Source organism: Bombina bombina, chromosome 3 (genome assembly GCF_027579735.1).
Source record: "Bombina bombina isolate aBomBom1 chromosome 3, aBomBom1.pri, whole genome shotgun sequence".
Taxonomy (NCBI): domain Eukaryota; kingdom Metazoa; phylum Chordata; class Amphibia; order Anura; family Bombinatoridae; genus Bombina; species Bombina bombina.
In genome coordinates this window covers 259,100,777-259,125,785 of record NC_069501.1, presented here as the reverse complement: position 1 = coordinate 259,125,785, position 25,009 = coordinate 259,100,777, and the positions used below count along the sequence as shown (strand labels likewise).

The window sequence follows — 25,009 nt, the reverse complement described above, 5'->3', positions numbered from 1 at the left end:
GCCCTGGTTTTTTAATCAGGTCTGATAATTTATTTTCTTTAACTACAGTCACCACGGTACCATATGGTTTCTCCTATGCTATTATTCCTCCTTAACGTCGGTCGAATGACTGGGGTAGGCGGAGCCTAGGAGGGATCATGTGACCAGCTTTGCTGGGCTCTTTGCCATTTCCTGTTGGGGAGGAGAATATCCCCACAAGTAAGGATGACGCCGTGGACCGGACACACCGTTGGAGAAAGAAATTTATCAGGTAAACATAAATTCTGTTTTTCTCTTATAACCTTTGGCCGAATGACTGGAGGGGAAGAGAGGGGCTATATATACAGCTCTGCTGTGGTGCTCTTTGCCACTTCCTGTTAGTAGGAGGTTAATATCCCACAAGTAAGGATGAAATCCGTGGACTCGTCATATCGAAAGTAGATTTCCACGTACTAAAGTCTTGGAATCCTTGTCCTACAAAAGTGCTGTTTAATCCCTGTCCTCAAGTACCCCTAACAGACCATATCATCATGATATCTTAATTAGAGCTCAGGGGAAATAATCAGCTGATGGGTGAGAGCAGGTTAATTACCATGGTTACTGATCGGCTGATTATTTCACCTGTGCTCCAGTTCAGATGTCATGAAAACCTGGCTTGTTAGGGGTACTTGATGACTGGAGTTGAGAAACACTTTTCTAAATACTTGGCTGTTGTAATCTGTGCCAGAGAAGGCTTGACATATTTGTTGCAATTCTAGGAGCTAGAAACTTTTGGCAATCCCTATGATATATAGGGAGCACCCATGTTTTTTTTTGGGGGGGGGGGGGGACTCTAAACTAGTGCCCCAGAGCCTAATTTTAAGGTGCCAGCTGGCTCCCTGGCGCCTGAATTTGTTAGCCCTGGTTTATGCAGTGATTATATTTGTTATTGGTTTCTTTAAAAGATTTTGTACATTTGCCCACTCACAAAGAAATGATCAGTCTATAATTTTAATGGTAGATTATTTGAAAGTGAGAAACAGAATAACAAAAAATCCAGAAAAACGCTTTTAAAAAAAGTTTTATACATTGATTTGCATTTTAATGAGTGAAATAAGTATTTGACCCCTTTGCAAAACATGACTTTGTACATGGTTGCAAAACCCTTGTTGGCAATCACAGAGGTCAGACGTTTCTTGTAGTTGGCCACCAGGTTTGCACACATATCAGGAGGCATTTTGTCCTACTCCTCTTTGCAGATCCTCTCCGAGTCATTAAGATTTTGAGGCTGATGTTTGGCAACTCGAAGCTTCAGCTCCCTCAGCAGATTTTAAGGTCTGGAGACTGGCTAGGCCACTCCAGGACCCTAATGTGCTTCTCCTTGAGCCACTCCTTTGTTGCCTTGGCCGTGTTTTGGTTTATTGTCATGCTGGAATACCCATCCACGACCCATTATCAATGCCCTGTAAGAGGGAAAGAGGTTGTCGCCTAAGATTTGACCGTAGATGGTCCCGTCCATCGTCCCTTTGATGTGGTGAAGTTATCCTGTCCCCTTAGCAGAAAAACAACCACAAAGCATAATGTTTCCACCTCCATGTTTGACGGTGGGGATGGTGTTCTTGGGGTCATAGGCAGCAATCCTCCTCCTCAAAACACAGTAAGTTGAGTTGATGCCAAGGAGCTAGATTTTGATCTCATCTGACCACAACAATTTTGCCCAGTTCTCCTCTGAAGCATTCAGATGTTCATTGGCAAACTTCAGACGGGCCTGTACATGTGTTTTCTTGAGCAAGGGGACCTTGCGGGAGCTGCAGGATTTCAGTCCTTCACGGCGTAGTGATTTACCAATTGTTTTCTAGGTTACTATGGTCCCAGCTGCCTTGAGATCATTGACAAGAGACAGTTATTTTGTGTTTCTTCCATTTGCAAATAATAGCACCATCTGTTGTCACCTTCTCACCAAGCTGCTTGGCGATGGTCTTTTAGCCTATTCCAGCCTTGTGTAGGTCTACAATTTTGTCCCTGACATCCTTGAATAGCTCTTTCGTCTTGGCCATGGTGGAGAGTTTGGAATCTGATTGCTTTTGTGTATAGGTGTCTTACATTTAAGTCAATATGAAGCTAAAATTAGCTAATATTAAATTTTCTCCTGTTAAGTGTGGTCAGTCCACGGGTCATCATTACTTCTGGGATATTAACTCCTCCCCAACAGAAAGTGCAAGAGGATTCACCCAGCAGAGCTGCTATATAGCTCCTCCCCTCTACGTCACCTCCAGTCATTCTCTTGCACCCAACGAATAGATAGGATGTTTGAGAGGACTATGGTGATTATACTTAGTTTCATACCTTCAATCAAAAGTTTGTTATTTTATAATAGCACCGGAGTGTGTTATTCCTTCTCTGGTAGAATTTGAAGAAGAATCTACCTGAGTTTTTCTATGATTTTAGCCGGCGTAGTTAAGATCATATTGCTGTTTCTCGGCCATCTGAGGAGAGGTAAACTTCAGATCAGGGGACAGCGGGCAGATTAATCTGCAAAGAGGTATGTAGCAGCTTATTATTTTCTAACAATGGAATTGATGAGAAAATTCTGCCATACCGATATAATGTAAACTCAGCCTTAAATGCAGTAGCAGCAACTGGTATCAGGCTGTCATGTATGTATATTTTACACTTCAGTATTCTGGGGAATGGCACTTCACTGGATTTATACTGTATACATAAGACTTTAGCCTAATTTGCAGGGACTAGCAACAGGCTTTTTAATAACACTTAATTTATTTAATGTTAAACGTTTTTTGCTGGCATGTAAAATCGTTTAATTTTCTGAGGTACTGGGTGAAAAAATGTTTTGGGCACTGTTTTTTTTTTTCCACTTGGCAGTCGTTTTATTTAATTTATGACAGTTTACTGATCTCTCTCACTGTTGTGTGTGAGGGGGAGGGGCCTTTTTTGGCGCTTTTGCTACGCATCAAAAAATTCAGTCAGAAGTTTATTGTCTTCCCTGCATGATCCGGTTCATCTCTACAGGGGTCTTCAAAACTTGTTTTGAGGGAGGTAATCACTCACAGCAGAGCTGTGAGATTGTAGTTGACTGTGATAAAAAACGTTTATTTCTGTATTTTTTCTCTGCTATCAGGGTTAGTTTTCCTTTGCTAATGGGAGCAATCCTTTGCTAAAATTGTGTTTTTTTACAAGGATTTGATGCTATAACTGTTATTAATTTTCAACTGTTATAACTTTTTCTGTGCTTCTTATAGGCACAGTACGTTTTCATATTATAGTAAATTACTTGAAAAGTATTTCCAAGTTGCTAGTTTATTTGCTAGTGTGTTAAACATGTCTGATTCAGAGGAAGATATCTGTGCTATATGTGCTAAAGCCAAAGTGGAGCCCAATAGAAATTTATGTACTAACTGCATTGATGCTACTTTAAATAAAAGTCAATCTGTACAAATTGAACATATTTCACCAAACAACGAGGGGAGAGTTATGCCGACTAACTCACCTCACGTGTCAGTACCTGCATCTCCCGCTCGGGAGGTGCGTGATATTGTAGCGCCGAGTACATCTGGGCGGCCATTACAAATCACATTACAGGATATGGCTACTGTTATGACTGAAGTTTTGGCTAAATTACCAGAACTAAGAGGTAAGCGTGATCACTCTGGGGTGAGAACAGAGTGCTCTGATAATATTAGGGCCATGTCAGACACTGCGTCACAATTTGCAGAACATGAGGACGGAGAGCTTCATTCTGCGGGTGACGGTTCTGATCCAAACAGACTGGATTCAGATATTTCAAATTTTAAATTTAAGCTGGAAAACCTCCGTGTATTACTAGGGGAGGTGTTAGCGGCTCTGAATGATTGTAACACAGTTGCAATACCAGAGAAAATGGGTAGGTTGGATAAATATTTTGCGGTACCGTCGAGTACTGACGTTTTTCCTATACCTAAGAGACTTACTGAAATTGTTACTAAGGAGTGGGATAGACCCGGTGTGCCGTTCTCACCCCCTCCGATATTTAGAAAGATGTTTCCAATAGACGCCACCACACGGGACTTATGGCAAACGGTCCCTAAGGTGGAGGGAGCAGTTTCTACTTTAGCTAAGCGTACCACTATCCCGGTGGAGGATAGCTGTGCTTTTTCAGATCCAATGGATAAAAAGTTAGAGGGTTACCTTAAGAAAATGTTTGTTCAACAAGGTTTTATATTGCAACCTCTTGCATGCATTGCGCCTGTCACGGCCGCAGCAGCATTTTGGTTTGAGTCTCTGGAAGAGACACTTGAATCAGCTCCATTAGATGAGATTACACACAAGCTTAAAGCCCTTAAGTTAGCTAACTCATTTATTTCGGATGCCGTAGTACATTTAACTAAACTTACGGCTAAGAATTCCGGATTCGCCATTCAGGCGCGCAGAGCACTGTGGCTAAAATCCTGGTCAGCTGACGTTACTTCTAAATCTAAATTGCTTAATATACCTTTCAAAGGGCAGACCTTATTCGGGCCCGGGTTGAAAGAAATTATCGCTGACATTACAGGAGGTAAAGGCCATGCCCTGCCTCAAGACAGAGCCAAACCTAAGGCTAGACAGTCTAATTTTCGTTCCTTTTCGTAATTTCAAAGCAGGAGCAGCATCAACTTCCTCTGCACCAAAACAGGAAGGAGCTGTTGCTCGCTACAGACAAGGCTGGAGACCTAACCAGTCCTGGAACAAGGGCAAGCAGGCCAAGAAACCTGCTGCTGCCCCTAAGACAGCATGAATTGAGGGCCCCCGATCCGGGAACGGATCTAGTGGGGGGCAGACTTTCTCTCTTCGCCCAGGCTTGGGCAAGAGATGTCCAGGATCCCTGGGCGTTAGAGATCATATCTCAGGGATACCTTCTGGACTTCAAATCCTCTCCCCCAAGAGGGAGATTTCATCTGTCAAGGTTGTCAACAAACCAAATAAAGAAAGAGGCGTTTCTACGCTGCGTTCAAGATCTTTTATTAATGGGAGTGATCCATCCGGTTCCGCGGTCGGAACAAGGACAAGGGTTTTACTCAAATCTGTTTGTGGTTCCCAAAAAAGAGGGAACTTTCAGGCCAATCTTGGATTTAAAGATCCTAAACAAATTCCTAAGAGTTCCATCGTTCAAAATGGAAACTATTCGGACAATTTTACCCATGATCCAAAAGGGTCAGTACATGACCACAGTGGATTTAAAGGATGCTTACCTTCACATACCGATTCACAAAGATCATTACCGGTATCTAAGGTTTGCCTTTCTAGACAGGCATTACCAGTTTGTAGCTCTTCCATTCGGATTGGCTACGACTCCAAGAATCTTCACAAAAGTTCTGGGTGCCCTTCTGGCGGTACTAAGACCGCGAGGAATTTCGGTAGCTCCGTACCTAGACGACATTCTGATACAAGCTTCAAGCTTTCAAACTGCCAAGTCTCATACAGAGTTAGTACTGGCATTTCTAAGGTCGCATGGATGGAAGGTGAACGAAAAGAAAAGTTCTCTCTTTCCACTCACAAGAGTTCCCTTCTTGGGGACTCTTATAGATTCTGTAGAAATGAAGATTTACCTGACAGAAGACAGGTTAACAAAGCTTCAAAATGCATGCCGTGTCCTTCATTCCATTCAACACCCGTCAGTAGCTCAATGCATGGAGGTGATCGGCTTAATGGTAGCGGCAATGGACATAGTACCCTTTGCACGCCTACATCTCAGACCGCTGCAATTGTGCATGCTAAGTCAGTGGAATGGGGATTACTCAGACTTGTCCCCTACTCTGAATCTGGATCAAGAGACCAGAAATTCTCTTCTATGGTGGCTTTCTCGGCCACATCTGTCCAGGGGGATGCCATTCAGCAGGCCAGACTGGACAATTGTTACAACAGACGCCAGCCTACTAGGTTGGGGCGCTGTCTGGAATTCTCTGAAGGCTCAGGGACAATGGAATCAGGAGGAGAGTCTCCTACCAATAAACATTCTGGAATTGAGAGCAGTTCTCAATGCCCTTCTGGCTTGGCCCCAGTTAACAACTCGGGGGTTCATCAGGTTTCAGTCGGACAACATCACGACTGTAGCTTACATCAACCATCAGGGAGGGACAAGAAGCTCCCTAGCAATGATGGAAGTATCAAAGATAATTCGCTGGGCAGAGTCTCACTCTTGCCACCTGTCAGCAATCCACATCCCGGGAGTGGAGAACTGGGAGGCGGATTTCTTAAGTCGTCAGACTTTTCATCCGGGGGAGTGGGAACTTCATCCGGAGGTCTTTGCCCAAATACTTCGACGTTGGGGCAAACCAGAGATAGATCTCATGGCGTCTCGACAGAACGCCAAGCTTCCTCGTTACGGGTCCAGATCCAGGGATCCGGGAGCGATTCTGATAGATGCTTTGACAGCACCTTGGACCTTCGGGATGGCTTATGTGTTTCCACCCTTCCCGATGCTTCCTCGATTGATTGCCAGAATCAAACAGGAGAGAGCATCAGTGATTCTAATAGCACCTGCATGGCCACGCAGGACTTGGTATGCAGATCTAGTGGACATGTCATCCTGTCCACCTTGGTCTCTACCTCTGAAACAGGACCTTCTGATCCAGGGTCCCTTCAAACATCAAAATCTAATTTCTCTGAAGCTGACTGCTTGGAAATTGAACGCTTGATTTTATCAAAACGTGGTTTTTCTGAGTCAGTTATTGATACCTTAATACAGGCTAGGAAGCCTGTTACCAGAAAGATTTACCACAAGATATGGCGCAAATATTTATATTGGTGCGAATCCAAGAGTTACTCATGGAGTAAGGTTAGGATTCCTAGGATATTGTCTTTTCTACAAGAGGGTTTAGAAAAGGGTTTATCTGCTAGTTCCTTAAAGGGACAGATTTCAGCTCTGTCCATTCTTTTACACAAACGTCTGTCAGAAGTTCCGGACGTTCAAGCTTTTTGTCAGGCTTTAGCTAGGATCAAGCCTGTGTTTAAAACTGTTGCTCCACCATGGAGTTTGAACTTAGTTCTTAATGTTTTACAGGGTGTTCCATTTGAACCCCTTCATTCCATTGATATCAAGCTGTTATCTTGGAAAGTTCTGTTTTTAATGGCGATTTCCTCGGCTCGAAGAGTCTCTGAGTTATCTGCCTTACATTGTGATTCTCCTTATCTGATTTTTCATTCAGACAAGGTAGTTCTGCGTACTAAACCTGGGTTCCTACCTAAGGTGGTCACTAACAGGAATATCAATAAGGAGATTGTGGTTCCATCTTTGTGTCCTAATCCTTCTTCAAAGAAGGAACGTCTGCTACACAATCTAGATGTAGTCCGTGCCCTGAAATTTTATCTACAGGCAACTAAGGATTTTCGACAAACGTCTTCCCTGTTTGTCGTTTATTCTGGTCAGAGGAGAGGTCAAAAAGCTTCGGCTACCTCTCTCTCTTTTTGGCTTCGTAGCATAATACGGTTAGCCTATGAGACTGCTGGACAGCAGCCTCCTGAAAGAATTACAGCTCATTCTACTAGAGCTGTGGCTTCCACTTGGGCCTTTAAGAATGAGGCTTCTGTTGAACAGATTTGCAAGGCTGCAACTTGGTCTTCTCTTCATACTTTTTCCAAATTTTACAAATTTGACACTTTTGCTTCTTCGGAGGCTGTTTTTGGGAGAAAGGTTCTTCAGGCAGTGGTTCCTTCCGTATAAAGAGCCTGCCTGTCCCTCCCGTCATCCGTGTACTTTAGCTTTGGTATTGGTATCCCAGAAGTAATGATGACCCGTGGACTGACCACACTTAACAGGAGAAAACAAAATTTATGCTTACCTGATAAATTCCTTTCTCCTGTAGTGTGGTCAGTCCACGGCCCGCCCTGTTTTTTATGGCAGGTAAAAATTTTTTGAATTATACTCCAGTCACCACTACACCCTTTGGCTTCTCCTTTCTCGTTGGTCCTTGGTCGAATGACTGGAGGTGACGTAGAGGGGAGGAGCTATATAGCAGCTCTGCTGGGTGAATCCTCTTGCACTTCCTGTTGGGGAGGAGTTAATATCCCAGAAGTAATGATGACCCGTGGACTGACCACGCTACAGGAGAAAGGAATTTATCAGGTAAGCATAAATTTTGTTATTTCAACATTTAATTGCACACACTATCATTAAATACATTTATGTTAAAGTATGCTATTAATGTGTGCTTTGGATAGCAGAAAATCTTATAATATTCCAAGTATTACACTGCCCCCCACCTGGCAACTTCATAATACCACCCTGCTAGCAACCTTTTCTGTGGAGCACATTGATTATAGTTGTGTAAATTTTGAGTTTTAATATTGTCATTATTTTTTAATTTGTTTGCATTATTTGTGTGTTTAATAGATCAACTACTAATTGTCTTTAGCAAGACTTTTGACACTTCCTATCCATTAGGACAGGTTTTTATTTTTTTCTGGTTGTATTTCTGGCTTCAGACATGTGAAAATAATATTGATAAATGATCGACTACCTCATGTGGTCTACCTAGGGTTTGTGTTTTGTTTCATTGTGCATACAAATCAAGGCTTTTTGACTATTTAGTGGTATTAGGGCTATTGTCCCTCTGAATACATTCCAAGAGTGCTCTGCACATGACAAATGCCTCTCATCTGTGTGTATAAAGTCATTTTCTCTTGTTAAGTGTAGTCAGTCCACGGGTCATCCATTACTTATGGAATATATCTCTTCCTAACAGGAAGCTGCAAGAGGATCACCCAAGCAGAGCTGCTATATAGCTCCTCCCCTCACATGTCATATTCAGTCATTCTCTTGCAGCCTAACTAAAGATAGGTCGCTGTGAGAGGTCTGTGGTGTTTTTTAACTTAGTTTATTTCTTCAATCAAAAGTTTGTTATTTTAAATGGCACCGGAGTGTGCTGTTTGTTCTCAGGCAGCATTAGAAGAAGAATCTGCCTGCGTTTTCTATGATCTTAGCAGACGTAACTAAGATCCACTGGCTGTTCTCATCTGAGGAGTGAGGTAACTTCAGAAAAGGGGAATAGCATGCAGGGCCCCCCTGCAAATGAGGTATGTGCAGTAAATTATTTTTCTGAGGAATGGAATTGACTGAGAAAATACTGCTGATACCAATGTAACTTAAGTTCAGCCTTAAATGCAGTGATAGCGACTGGTATTAGGCTGATGAGTGTGTGTACACTGAATGTATTTTTCTAAGGAATGGAATTGACTCTGAAAATACTGTTAATACTGAAATAATGTATGAGCCTTAACTGCAGTAAAAGCGACTGGTAGCAGGCTTATTAATAACACTTCATAACTTTTCAAATGTATGTTTAAAACGTTTAATGGCATGTTAATCGTTTTTTGTGAGGTACTTGGTGATAAAACTTATTGGGGCATGATTTTTACCACATGGCCATCTTTGTTTTCTGCATAGAAACAGTTATCTGAGCTTCCCCACTGTTGTAATATGAGTGGGAGGGGCCTATTTTAGCGCTTTTTTGCGCAGTAAAAATTCAGTCACAATCTGTCTACTTCATCCTCCATGATCCAGATCGTCTCTAGAGAGCTCAGGGGTCTTCAAAATTCATTTTGAGGGAGGTAATCAGTCACAGCAGACCTGTGACAGTGTGTTTTGACTGTGAGAAAAACGTTAATTATTAAATTGTTATCCGTTTTTGGGTATTAAGGGGTTAATCATCCATTTGCTGGTGGGTGCAATCCTTTGCTAACTTAATACATTTACTGTGAAAAATTGGTTGCTATAACTATTTTGGTTCATTGTTATTTCAACTGTGACAGCTTTTTGTGCTTCTTAAAGGCACAGTAGCGTTTTTTATATTGCTTGTAAATTTATTTAGAAAAGTATTTCCAAGCTTGCTAGTCTCATTGCTAGTCTGTTTAAACATGTCTGACTCCGATGAATCTCTTTGTTCACTATGTTTAAAGGCCAATGTGGAGCCCAATAGAAATTTGTGTACTAATTGCATTGATGTTACTTTAAATAAAAGTCAATCTTTACATGCAAAGAAATTATCACCAGACAACGAGGGGGAAGTTATGCCGACTAACTCTCCTCACGTGTCAGTACCTTCGCCTCCCGCTCAGGAGGTGCGTTATTTCGTGGCGCCAAGTACATCAGGGAGGCCCTTACAAATCACTTTGCAAGACATGGCTACTGTTATGACAGAAGTATTATCTAAATTGCCAGAATTAAGGGGCAAGCGCGATAGCTCTGGGTTAAGGACAGAGCGCGCGGATGAGGTGAGAGCCATGTCAGATACTGCGTCACAGTTTGCAGAACATGAAGACGGAGAGCTTCATTCTGTGGGTGACGGATCTGATCCAGGGAGACTGGATTCAGAGATTTCTAATTTTAAATTTAAGCTTGAGAACCTCCGTATATTGCTAGGGGAGGTATTAGCTGCTCTGAATGATTGTAACACGGTTGCAATTCCAGAAAAATTATGTAGGTTGGATAGATACTATGCGGTACCGGTGTGTACTGACGTGTTTCCTATACCTAAAAGGCTTACAGAGATTATTAGCAAGGAGTGGGATAGACCTGGTGTGCCTTTTTCCCCTCCTCCCATATTTAGGAAAATGTTTCCTATAGACGCCACCACACGAGACTTATGGCAGACGGTCCCTAAGGTGGAGGGAGCAGTTTCTACTTTAGCTAAGCGTACCACTATCCCGGTGGAGGATAGTTGTGCTTTTTCAGATCCAATGGATAATAAATTAGAGGGTTACCTTAAGAAGATGTTTGTTCAACAAGGTTTTATCTTACAGCCCCTTGCATGCATTGCGCCTGTCACTGCTGCGGCGGCATTCTGGTTTGAGTCTCTGGAAGAGGCCATTCGCACTGCTCCATTGGATGAAATTATGAACAAGCTTAAAGCACTTAAGCTAGCTAACGCATTTGTTTCTGATGCCGTTGTACATTTAACCAAACTTACGGCTAAGAACTCCGGATTCGCCATCCAAGCGCGCAGAGTGCTATGGCTTAAATCCTGGTCAGCTGACGTGACTTCTAAATCAAAATTGCTTAATATTCCTTTCAAAGGGCAGACCTTATTCGGGCCCGGCTTGAAAGAAATTATAGCTGACATTACGGGAGGTAAGGGCCATGCTCTACCTCAGGACAGGGCCAAATCAAAGGCCAAACAGTCTAATTTTCGTGCCTTTCGTAACTTCAAGGCAGGAGCAGCATCAACTTCCTCCGCTCCAAAACAGGAAGGAGCTGTTGCTCGTTACAGGCAGGGCTGGAAAGTTAACCAGTCCTGGAACAAGGGCAAGCAGGCCAAGAAACCTGCTGCTGCCCCTAAGACAGCATGAAGAGCGGGCCCCCTATCCGGAAACGGATCTAGTGGGGGGCAGACTTTCTCTCTTCGCCCAGGCTTGGGCAAGAGATGTCCAGGATCCCTGGGCGTTGGAGATAATATCTCAGGGATATCTACTGGACTTCAAAACTTCTCCTCCACAAGGGAGATTTCATCTTTCAAGGTTATCAGCAAACCAAATAAAGAAAGAGGCGTTTCTACGCTGTGTACAAGACCTCTTACTAATGGGGGTGATCCACCCAGTTCCGCGGACGGATCACGGGCAAGGATTCTATTCAAATCTATTTGTGGTTCCCAAGAAAGAGGGAACCTTCAGACCAATCTTGGACTTAAAAATCCTAAACAAATTCCTAAGAGTTCCATCATTCAAAATGGAAACTATTCGTACCATCCTTCCCATGATCCAAGAGGGTCAATACATGACCACAGTGGACTTAAAGGATGCCTACCTTCACATACCGATTCACAAGGATCATTATCGGTACCTAAGATTTGCTTTCCTAGACAGGCATTACCAGTTTGTAGCTCTTCCCTTCGGATTAGCTACGGCTCCAAGAATCTTTACAAAAGTTCTGGGCTCACTTCTGGCGGTACTAAGACCGCGAGGCATAGCGGTGACTCCGTACCTAGACGACATTCTGATACAAGCGTCAAGTTTTCAAACTGCCAAGTCTCATACAGCGATAGTTCTGGCATTTCTGAGGTCGCATGGGTGGAAGGTGAACGTGGAAAAGAGTTCTCTATTACCACTTACAAGGGTTCCCTTTCTAGGGACTCTTATAGATTCTGTAGAGATGAAAATTTACCTGACAGAGGCCAGGTTATCAAAGCTTCTAAATGCTTGCCGTGTCCTTCATTCCATTTCACACCCGTCAGTAGCTCAGTGCATGGAAGTAATCGGCTTAATGGTAGCGGCAATGGACATAGTACCATTTGCGCGCCTGCATCTCAGATCGCTGCAATTGTGCATGCTAAGTCAGTGGAATGGGGATTACTCAGATTTGTCCCCCCTACTAAATCTGGATCAAGAGACCAGAGATTCTCTTCTATGGTGGCTTTCTCGGCCACATCTGTCCAAGGGGATGACCTTTCGCAGGCCAGATTGGACGATTGTAACAACAGACGCCAGCCTTCTAGGCTGGGGCGCTGTCTGGAACTCCCTGAAGGCTCAGGGACTATGGACTCAGGAGGAGAAACTCCTCCCAATAAATATTCTGGAATTAAGAGCAATATTCAATGCTCTCCTAGCTTGGCCTCAGTTAGCAACTCTGAGGTTCATCAGATTTCAGTCGGACAACATCACGACTGTGGCTTACATCAACCATCAAGGGGGAACCAGAAGTTCCCTAGCGATGTTGGAAGTCTCAAAGATAATTCGCTGGGCAGAGTCTCACTCTTGCCACCTGTCAGCGATTTACATCCCAGGCGTGGAGAACTGGGAGGCGGATTTTCTAAGTCGCCAGACTTTTCATCCGGGGGAGTGGGAACTTCATCCGGAGGTCTTTGCTCAACTGATTCATCGTTGGGGCAAACCAGATCTGGATCTCATGGCGTCTCGCAGAACGCCAAGCTTCCTTGTTACGGATCCAGGTCCAGGGACCCGGGAGCGGTGCTGATAGATGCTCTGACAGCCCCTTGGGTCTTCAACATGGCTTATGTGTTTCCACCATTTCCGATGCTTCCTCGTTTGATTGCCAAGATCAAACAGGAGAGAGCTTCGGTGATTCTGTGGCCACGCAGGTCCTGGTATGCAGACCTAGTGGACATGTCGTCCTGTCCACCGTGGTCTCTGCCTCTGAGACAGGACCTTCTAATTCAGGGTCCTTTCAACCATCCAAATCTAATTTCTCTGAGGCTGACTGCATGGAGATTGAACGCTTGATTCTATCAAAGCGTGGCTTCTCGGAGTCGGTTATTGATACCTTAATACAGGCTAGGAAGCCTGTTACCAGAAAAATTTACCATAAGATATGGCGTAAATATTTATTTTGGTGCGAATCCAAGAGTTACTCATGGAGTAAGGTTAGGATTCCTAGGATATTGTCCTTTCTACAAGACGGTTTAGAAAAGGGCTTATCTGCTAGTTCGTTAAAGGGACAGATTTCTGCTCTGTCTATTCTTCTACACAAACGTCTGGCTGAAGTTCCAGACGTTCAGGCTTTTTGTCAGGCTTTAGCTAGGATTAAGCCTGTGTTTAAGACCGTTGCTCCGCCGTGGAGCTTAAACTTAGTTCTTAACGTTCTTCAAGGCGTTCCATTTGAACCCCTTCATTCCATTGATATCAAGCTGTTATCCTGGAAGGTTCTGTTTTTGATGGCTATTTCCTCGGCTCGAAGAGTCTCTGAGTTATCTGCCTTACATTGCGATTCTCCTTATCTGATTTTTCATTCAGACAAGGTAGTTCTGCGTACTAAACCTGGGTTCTTACCTAAGGTAGTTACTAACAGGAATATCAATCAAGAGATTGTTGTTCCATCACTGTGTCCTAACCCTTCTTCAAAGAAGGAACGACTTTTGCATAATCTGGACGTAGTCCGTGCCCTGAAGTTCTATTTGCAGGCAACTAAAGATTTTCGTCAAACTTCTTCCCTGTTTGTCGTTTACTCTGGACAGACAAGAGGTCAAAAGGCTTCGGCTACCTCTCTCTCTTTTTGGCTTCGTAGCATAATACGTTTAGCCTATGAGACTGCTGGACAGCAGCCTCCTGAAAGGATTACAGCTCATTCTACTAGAGTGGTAGCTTCCACCTGGGCCTTTAAAAATGAGGCCTCTGTTGAACAGATTTGCAAGGCTGCAACTTGGTCTTCACTTCACACTTTTTCAAAATTTTACAAATTTGACACTTTTGCTTCTTCGGAGGCTATTTTTGGGAGAAAGGTACTTCAGGCAGTGGTTCCTTCTGTTTAATGTTCCTGCCTTGTCCCTCCCTTCATCCGTGTACTTTAGCTTTGGTATTGGTATTCCATAAGTAATGGATGACCCGTGGACTGACTACACTTAACAAGAGAAAACATAATTTATGCTTACCTGATAAATTTATTTCTCTTGTAGTGTAGTCAGTCCACGGCCCGCCCTGTCTTTAAGGCAGATCTAAATTTTAATTAAACTCCAGTCACCACTGCACCCTATGGTTTCTCCTTTCTCGTCTGGTTTTGGTCGAATGACTGAATATGACATGTGAGGGGAGGAGCTATATGGCAGCTCTGCTTGGGTGATCCTCTTGCAGCTTCCTGTTAGGAAGAGATATATTCCATAAGTAATGGATGACCCGTGGACTGACTACACTACAAGAGAAATAAATTTATCAGGTAAGCATAAATTATGTTTTTTCCCAACTCAGTGAAGTATTAGTCAAGGAAAGGACATCATTGGAGTTATATTAAAATTACATTACATTAAACATCTCTGTCTTTTGTGTAAATAAAAAACAAATTGTGCTGGTTTCACATTTCCTAGAGAGACCAAAAAGCTAATTCTGCAACCTAGATGTTCAAAATGCTGTTAATAAAATAGACCAGTGTTTTTCAACCAGTGTGCCGTGGCACACTAGTGTGCCGTGAGAGATCCTCAGGTGTGCCACGGCAGACTGACAACAGTGTGACATATTTTTTAAACTTTGCTTGTTTTTTACTCCCAGTGCAGGGGTAGTTTGTAGGAGGCATCGCATAACAGCACAATACATACAGTATGTGTGTGTTTGTGTGTATGTGTATATATATATGCTGTATTAGGCTACAATGTGTGATTTTTTTTAAATTTTGGGATGGTGGTGTGCCACAGGATTTTTTAATGTAAAAAAGTGTGCCACGGCAAAAAAAAGGTTAAAAATCACTGAAATAGACGATTTAGGTAATTTTAAAGTGAATTCAAATTTTAGGTTACAGAATTTACTTTTTTCTTTTCTAAAGAGAGTGGGACAAACACATTTTTTACACAAAAGGATAGGTGACTGTGCTGGATTTTTGTGCACCTGTTACTAATGGGAGTGGTTGAAACACCTGTATATATAGTAGAATGATGTTAATTTGGAACTTCCTTTAGGTTCAAGTTTTCTATTTAATGGACCAATATTTTCTTTCTTCAGTGGCCAAGGTACCTCAGAAAACACTCCTGATGGATGCCTTAAAAGAAGAATCAGAGATCATTTACGATTTTTGTATGTGTAATCCGCCTTTCTTTGCTAACCAGTTGGAAGCTAAGGTAATAAATGTTGCTTTATATTGACCATCTTTATAAATGTACTGTACCACTAAAGAGACTCACTACTTAAAAATGGTTGTACATTCTCAGTAATTATGATTGTTCCAATGTTTAAATATCTACATACAAAAAGGCATGTGAAAGATGTATTCTTTTTCTCTGGGTATACCTACTTAAAATTGTGTAACATGTAAAAGTGTACCATGCATATTCAACACAATACAAAACTGCAGATTAATAATTAGTTTTTTCTTCCATCAAGAAATAGCATATTATTGGCCAAAAAATCATCAGCAATATGAACCATGTAGAGTGTGACTTGTTAGGTGTATTAGATATTACATCTGCATATCTTTAATACGTATATTTACACTTTTTCTCAGTTTATCTAAATTTAAGTGTTGCCATAGATTCACTAGATATTGTTTACTATTTATTGGCTTTCTTTAATTGATTTTTTTTTTATTGAGGTTTGGAATAAGGCATATAAACTTCTTGAGACCAAAATAAGTAATAGTTACAAAACAATGTCAAAATATAATATACAATATATATAACATGCTATATAATCTTTGAGTCTTACAGTGAACGCAATGGGCCACTTTTGGACCTCATATAAAACATAGTAAAGGCAGAAGGCTCCTTGGGATATAGGAGAACACTAATGGATCTCACTTGATAAACCTCATTTTTATAGTAGAATATTTAAACAAATAAAGTAAATACGGTAATTCAAAATCAATAATAACCATATGTGGATAGTCTATTAGACAACATTAAGGGAGTATATTCAAAGATTGGAATGATAGCAAGCTACTGAGATATATAATAAACAAGATAAAGCAGATAGAAAAGGTAGAAAAGTATAACCTGTGGAGAACTCCTGATATGTGTAGAAGCTAATATAGGGTATTTCCCAGGTCTAACACCTTACTAAGTCTTAGGAAATGGGCACAATAAAAATTAATATAAGTAGGGATACTTAAAAGTTTCACTATGGAGGCAGAGAGAGTATGGGAGACGTAAATACCTCAAAATTACCCATTGCGGATCCCAACTAACCGTAACTGATATGAGCTAGGGATTAAGGCTAAAGAGAAGTCCCCTGGTTATGATCTGCTGTTTCATAAAAATAAATTTGTTAGTGTGTGTATACAAAGATGGAGCAATAGAGAAGCTGCAAGCCCATTCCATTCCCTCTACACTTAAATAATCTAACTGTGCTATCTCGGCCGCGGACAACACAGAATGAAGAGGAGGAAATGCTAAGGATTTGAGGGGTAGGCTTGCAAAAGTATCATAGACACACCTCATGTTCATGTTACATAAAGATACAGTAAGGTATGTGTTAATCTAGAATTATAACTTTATACATTATTAAACACACAAACATTATAAAGTATGAACTTTCACCAATGATTATGGCATATGAAGGGGTTGAATGATAGTCCATAGAGAGTCCCCTGGTTATGGATATTTGCATCATTCATAAACAAATATGCCCATGTACCCCATAAGCCTTGAGATAAAGGAGTGTCATTTGAGTGAAACTCTCTAATCGGTATACTGTACAAGTGTGCTCCACTCTATCTCTGCTAGGTGTTCTCTTATATTTTTGTAGGACCTAGAATGGTGCATGCAAGAAAGTTGTGAGTGTACAGCCTGATCTTGTTATACAAAAGAAATAACTATATTGTTGCTATAACCTAGGAGCGTTGCTTCATAGTGTTCTGAACAAACTTCAAACAGACTACATTGTCTTATATTAATTGTCACCAGCAGCTGTGGCAAATGTAAAAATTGCAACAATAACAGACCGCAGAGTCCCCAAATTGTGATTTGTCATATCATTCATAAGCAGGTATGTTCGAAGTCCCCGTAAGCTGTAAGTGAAGGGAGTGATACTTGGAGGGAACTCTCTGGTAAGTTTAATAGCGGTAGCAACATAGGCCTGTATGGAAGAGGATAATGCAAGGGTACTGCAGCCTCTCCGCTGCCCATCGACTACCAAGATGGGGTGGTTTACTTTGCCATAATTCAGGTACGACGGAGAGGCGGGAGGTAAGATTTGAGGTCGGTGGTATGGGGTCCCGCTCCTAGATGTTGCAAATAGGCTGGTATCCATTTTGGGGCCGGCTGTTGTGGAATTAGGTATAATCACACCTGGCTTTTTTGGCTATCTTAGGGGTTCTGTCGTTTCCTCATCATCGCCAGCCGTAATCTTCAGATGTACAGCCCCCACATCTAGGGCCTTTTTCTCCAACATAGGTGTGTCCGGTCCACGGCGTCATCCTTACTTGTGGGATATTCTCCTCCCCAACAGGAAATGGCAAAGAGCCCAGCAAAGCTGGTCACATGATCCCTCCTAGGCTCCGCCTTCCCCAGTCATTCTCTTTGCCGTTGTACAGGCAACATCTCCACGGAGATGGCTTAGAGTTTTTTAGTGTTTAACTGTAGTTTTTATTATTCAATCAAGAGTTTGTTATTTTAAAATAGTGCTGGTATGTACTATTTACTCTGAAACAGAAAAGAGATGAAGATTTCTGTTTGTAAGAGGAAAATGATTTTAGCAACCGTTACTAAAATCGATGGCTGTTTCCACACAGGACTGTTGAGAGGAATTAACTTCAGTTGGGGGAACAGTGAGCAGACTTTTGCTGCTTGAGGTATGACACATTCTAACAAGACGATGTAATGCTGGAAGCTGTCATTTTCCCTATGGGATCCGGTAAGCCATTTTTATTACAGAAAGAAAAAAAGGGCTTCACAAGGGCTTTTTAAGACTGTAGACATTTTCTGGGCTAAATCGATTTATATATAAACATATTTTATACTCCATAGCCTTGAGGAATTATTTTAATCTTGGGAATTTTGTAAAATAACCGGCAGGCACTGTATTGGACACCTTATTCTCTAGGGGCTTTCCCTAATCATAGGCAGAGTCTCATTTTCGCGCCTGTATTGCGCACTTGTTTTTGAGAAGCATGACATGCAGATGCATGTGTGAGGAGCTCTGATACATAGAAAAGACTTTCTGAAGGCGTCATTTGGTATCGTATTCCCCTTTGGGCTTGGTTGGGTCTCAGCAAAGCAGATACCAGGGACTGTAAAGGGGTTAAATATAAAAACGGCTCCGGTTCCGTTATTTTAAGGGTTAAAGCTTCCAAATTTGGTGTGCAATACTTTTAAGGCTTTAAGACACTGTGGTGAAATGTTGGTGAATTTTGAACAATTCCTTCATACTTTTTCGCAATTGCAGTAATAAAGTGTGTTCAGTTTAAAATTTAAAGTGACAGTAACGGTTTATTTTAAAACGTTTTTTGTACTTTGTTATCAAGTTTTTGCCTGTTTAACATGTCTGAACTACCAGATAGACTGTGTTCTGAATGTGGGGAAGCCAAGGTTCCTTCTCATTTAAATAGATGTGATTTATGTGACACAAAATTTAGAGAAAATGATGCCCAAGATGATTCCTCAAGTGAGGGGAGTAAGCATGGTACTGCATCATCCCCTCCTTCGTCTACACCAGTCTTGCCCACACAGGAGGCCCCTAGTACATCTAGCGCGCCAATACTCCTTACTATGCAACAATTAACGGCTGTAATGGATAATTCTATCAAAAACATTTTAGCCAAAATGCCCACTTATCAGCGAAAGTGCGACTGCTCTGTTTCAGAAAATACTGAAGAGCATGAGGACGCTGATGATATTGGTTCTGAAGGGCCCCTACACCAGTCTGAGGGGGCCAGGGAGGTTTTGTCTGAGGGAGAAATTTCAGATTCAGGGAAAATTTCTCAACAAGCTGAACCTGATGTGATTACATTTAAATTTAAATTGGAACATCTCCGCGCTCTGCTTAAGGAGGTGTTATCCACTCTGGATGATTGTGAGAATTTGGTCATTCCAGAGAAACTATGTAAAATGGACAAGTTCCTAGAGGTCCCGGGGCCCCCCTAAGCTTTTCCTATACCCAAGCGGGTGGCGGACATTGTAAATAAAGAATGGGAAAGGCCCGGTATACCTTTCGTCCCTCCCCCCATATTTAAAAAATTGTTTCCTATGGTCGACCCCAGAAAGGACTTATGGCAGACAGTCCCCAAGGTCGAGGGGGCGGTTTCTACTCTAAACAAACGCACCACTATACCCATAGAAGATAGTTGTGCTTTCAAAGATCCTATGGATAAAAAATTAGAAGGTTTGCTTAAAAAGATGTTTGTTCAGCAAGGTTACCTTCTACAACCAATTTCATGCATTGTTCCTGTCACTACAGCCGCGTGTTTCTGGTTCGATGAGCTAGAAAAGGCGCTCAATAATAATTCTTCTTCTTATGAGGAGATTATGGACAGAATTCGTGCTCTCAAATTGGCTAATTCTTTCACCCTAGACGCCACTTTGCAATTGGCTAGGTTAGCGGCGAAAAATTCTGGTTTTGCTATTGTGGCGCGCAGAGCGCTTTGGTTAAAATCTTGGTCAGCGGATGCGTCTTCCAAGAACAAATTGCTTAACATTCCTTTCAAGGGGAAAACGCTGTTTGGCCCTGACTTGAAAGAGATTATCTCTGATATCACTGGGGGCAAGGGCCACGCCCTTCCTCAGGATAGGTCTTTCAAGGCCAAAAATAAACCGAATTTTCGTCCCTTTCGCAGAAACGGACCAGCCCCAAGTGCTACGTCCTCTAAGCAAGAGGGTAATACTTCTCAAGCCAAGCCAGCCTGGAGACCAATGCAAGGCTGGAACAAAGGAAAGCAGGCCAAGAAACCTGCCACTGCTACCAAGACAGCATGAGATGTTGGCCCCCGATCCGGGACCGGATCTGGTGGGGGGCAGACTCTCTCTCTTCGCTCAGGCTTGGGCAAGAGATGTTCTGGATCCTTGGGCACTAGAAATAGTCTCCCAAGGTTATCTTCTGGAATTCAAGGGGCTTCCCCCAAGGGGGAGGTTCCACAGGTCTCAATTGTCTTCAGACCACAAAAAAAAAAAACAGGCATTCTTACGTTGTGTAGAAGACCTGTTAAAAATGGGAGTGATTCATCCTGTTTCATTAGGAGAACAAGGGATGGGGTTCTACTCCAATCTGTTCGTAGTTCCCAAAAAAGAGGGAACGTTCAGACCAATCTTAGATCTCAAGATCCTAAACAAGTTTCTCAAGGTTCCATCGTTCAAAATGGAAACCATTCGAACAATTCTTCCTTCCATCCAGGAAGGTCAATTCATGACCACGGTGGATTTAAAGGATGCGTATCTACATATTCCTATCCACAAGGAACATCATCGGTTCCTAAGGTTCGCATTCCTGGACAAGCATTACCAGTTTGTGGCACTTCCGTTCGGATTAGCCACTGCTCCAAGGATTTTCACAAAGGTACTAGGGTCCCTTCTAGCGGTGCTAAGACCAAGGGGCATTGCAGTAGTACCTTACTTGGACGACATTCTGATTCAAGCGTCGTCCCTTCCTCAAGCAAAGGCTCACACGGACATTGTCCTGGCCTTTCTCAGATCTCACGGGTGGAAAGTGAACGTAGAAAAAAGTTCTCTATCTCCGTCAACAAGGGTTCCCTTCTTGGGAACAATAATAGACTCCTTAGAAATGAGGATTTTTCTGACAGAGGCCAGAAAATCAAAACTTCTAAACTCTTGTCAAATACTTCATTCTGTTCCTCTTCCTTCCATAGCGCAGTGCATGGAAGTAATAGGTTTGATGGTAGCGGCAATGGACATAGTTCCTTTTGCGCGCATTCATCTAAGACCATTACAACTGTGCATGCTCAGTCAGTGGAATGGGGACTATACAGACTTGTCTCCGACGATACAAGTAAATCAGAGGACCAGAGATTCACTCCGTTGGTGGCTGTCCCTGGACAACCTGTCACAGGGGATGAGCTTCCGCAGACCAGAGTGGGTCATTGTCACGACCGACGCCAGTCTGGTGGGCTGGGGCGCGGTCTGGGGTCCCCTGAAAGCTCAGGGTCTTTGGTCTCGGGAAGAATCTCTTCTACCGATAAATATTCTGGAACTGAGAGCGATACTCAATGCTCTCAAGGCTTGGCCTCAGCTAGCAAAGGCCAAGTTCATACGGTTTCAATCAGACAACATGACGACTGTTGCGTACATCAACCATCAGGGGGGAACAAGGAGTTCCCTGGCGATGGAAGAAGTGACCAAAATCATTCAATGGGCGGAGACTCACTCCTGCCACTTGTCTGCAATCCACATCCCAGGAGTGGAAAATTGGGAAGCGGATTTTCTGAGTCGTCAGACATTTCATCCGGGGGAGTGGGAACTCCATCCGGAAATCTTTGCCCAAATTACTCAATTGTGGGGCATTCCAGACATGGATCTGATGGCCTCTCGTCAGAACTTCAAGGTTCCTTGCTACGGGTCCAGATCCAGGGATCCCAAGGCGACTCTAGTAGATGCACTAGTAGCACCTTGGACCTTCAAACTAGCTTATGTATTCCCGCCGTTTCCTCTCATCCCCAGGCTGGTAGCCAGGATCAATCAGGAGAGAGCATCGGTGATCTTGATAGCTCCTGCGTGGACACGCAGGACTTGGTATGCAGACCTGGTGAATATGTCATCGGCTCCACCATGGAAGCTACCTTTGAGACGAGACCTTCTTGTTCAAGGTCCGTTCGAACATCCGAATCTGGTCTCACTCCAACTGACTGCTTGGAGATTGAACGCTTGATCTTATCAAAGCGAGGGTTCTCAGATTCTGTCATTGATACTCTTGTTCAGGCCAGAAAGCCTGTAACTAGAAAAATTTACCACAAAATATGGAAAAAATATATCTGTTGGTGTGAATCTAAAGGATTCCCTTGGGACAAGGTAAAAATTCCTAAGATTCTATCCTTTCTTCAAGAAGGTTTGGAGAAAGGATTATCTGCTAGTTCCTTGAAGGGACAGATTTCTGCCTTGTCTGTGTTACTTCACAAAAAGCTGGCAGCTGTGCCAGATGTTCAAGCCTTTGTTCAGGCTCTAGTTAGAATCAAGCCTGTTTACAAACCATTGACTCCTCCTTGGAGTCTCAATTTAGTTCTTTCAGTTCTTCAGGGGGTTCCGTTTGAACCCTTACATTCCGTTGATATTATTAAGTTATTATCTTGGAAAGTTTTGTTTTTGGTTGCAATTTCTTCTGCTAGAAGAGTTTCAGAATTATCTGCTCTGCAGTGTTCTCCTCCTTATCTGGTGTTCCATGCAGATAAGGTGGTTTTACGTACTAAACCTGGTTTTCTTCCGAAAGTTGTTTCTAACAAAAACATTAACCAGGAGATAGTCGTGCCTTCCTTGTGTCCGAATCCAGTTTCAAAGAAGGAACGTTTGTTGCACAATTTGGATGTTGTTCGTGCTCTAAAATTCTATTTAGATGCTACAAAGGATTTTAGACAAACATCTTCCTTGTTTGTTGTTTATTCTGGTAAAAGGAGAGGTCAAAAAGCAACTTCTACCTCTCTCTCTTTTTGGATTAAAAGCATCATCAGATTGGCTTATGAGACTGCCGGACGGCAGCCTCCTGAAAGAATCACAGCTCATTCCACTAGGGCTGTGGCTTCCACATGGGCCTTCAAGAACGAGGCTTCTGTTGATCAGATATGTAAGGCAGCGACTTGGTCTTCACTGCACACTTTTACTAAATTTTACAAGTTTGATACTTTTGCTTCTTCTGAGGCTATTTTTGGGAGAAAGGTTTTGCAAGCCGTGGTGCCTTCCATCTAGGTGACCTGATTTGCTCCCTCCCTTCATCCGTGTCCTAAAGCTTTGGTATTGGTTCCCACAAGTAAGGATGACGCCGTGGACCGGACACACCTATGTTGGAGAAAACAGAATTTATGTTTACCTGATAAATTACTTTCTCCAACGGTGTGTCCGGTCCACGGCCCGCCCTGGTTTTTTAATCAGGTCTGATAATTTATTTTCTTTAACTACAGTCACCACGGTATCATATGGTTTCTCCTATGCAAATATTCCTCCTTTACGTCGGTCGAATGACTGGGGAAGGCGGAGCCTAGGAGGGATCATGTGACCAGCTTTGCTGGGCTCTTTGCCATTTCCTGTTGGGGAGGAGAATATCCCACAAGTAAGGATGACGCCGTGGACCGGACACACCGTTGGAGAAAGTAATTTATCAGGTAAACATAAATTCTGTTTTTTCCGCGTCCAAGTCTCTACACGTGCATAATATAGGGTGGCAGCTGGAGTGATCCACTTTTGGCAACAAAGCTGATATACGCGGGTGAGGTAACAAGCTCATCATGTGGTCTGGAGGAGCTGAAAGCAGCTTGCAAAGACTCTCCAAGTGCGGCATGGTGGTTAGCCAGCAACTCCCAAATCTCCATTAGGATACAATCTTCAATCCCCACAGGGTATTGAGATATTTAGAGGTAGCTTGCGTTTCAGTCATATGCTATAGATTTTAGCACATCAAGTGCTGCATAACGACAGGGCCAAGGCGCCCTGCCGGGGGTAATGTAGGCAGAGTTCTTGTAGCGAATCCAGGTGCCAATGCCAGCAGCTATTCTTGCAAAACTAAGCACAATAGATGCAGAGTCTAAAGCACAAAATAGCTCCAATAAAATATTAAACAGATCAATGTGCTAACGTGTATTTCTGTATTTTTCAGGAAAAAGCTGTAGCAGCATGCAGCTATGCGACTAATCATGGCCGCTGCCCGGAAGTTCCCCCCTTCTTTAATTGTTTTAAGTAACAATCCAGATGTATTAATTTGTACAAATATGAATTTCACAAGATATTTAAAAAAATATATTTGCTAAAATACTAGATTAATTTATTGAGTGAGATATTGCGTCATTAATATAAATTGAGATTCTGACTCCCTTATGTAGCACTACCCAATGAAGTGTGTGTGGGGGAATCGAGATACACAACCTCAACTCCACTTATCTGGTCTTCACACACAGACTTCCTATTGGTACCTCATGAACCTTTTTATTTAATGGAATGGTATCTAATCTCTGGTTGCGTTTCACAGAATAGGTCTCAGTTAGAGTTTACGTGTCTTAAGTATTGTCAGATCACTCAGCCTTATTTGATACCCATAGATAATTTTTCTGCTTCTTCCTGGAGAGATCTCTCAAAATAAAGTTGTGGCAGAGGAAAAGCCTAAATCTTGCCTTTCCAGATTTTCAAAGTAAGGGCAAGGTTGAACTTCTAACTTTGGGCAGCATTGATAAAAGATAAATGGCCTGATAAGTGCTGTATGGGGCAACCAAGATAAAGTAAGTTTAATCAAACTTGCTGTCATTTCTATATCTTAGTCTAAGTTTCATTTAATCACCTGCCCTATCTGTCTTAATCATTGAAAACTAAGCTGTCCTGGAGTCTGGGATAGCACTTTTTTTTTTTTTTTTTTTTTTTTTTTTTTTTTTTTTTTTTTACATTTAAGGAGATGGACTGGAGTTATAAGGTACTGGGTTTCCTGCTTTGATTCTTCTTAAAGGGAGCATGTTTCCTGGTAAGTGCTACAATTAGAATACAGTCAAGATATAAAAAAGAGGGTGAGCTGAATT

General features: G+C 42.4%; 1 protein-coding gene across 2 annotated transcripts in view; it reads left to right on the top strand.

The window, feature by feature from the left end:
* METTL16 (methyltransferase 16, N6-methyladenosine) overlaps positions 1-25,009 on the top strand; it is a 471,205-nt gene that overhangs the window by 208,663 nt on the left and 237,533 nt on the right. For both annotated transcript variants that reach the window (XM_053706275.1, XM_053706274.1), the window contains exon 5: positions 15,367-15,482. In XM_053706275.1, coding sequence (XP_053562250.1) covers positions 15,367-15,482 — 116 coding nt within the window. The remainder of the gene's footprint in view (positions 1-15,366; positions 15,483-25,009) is intronic.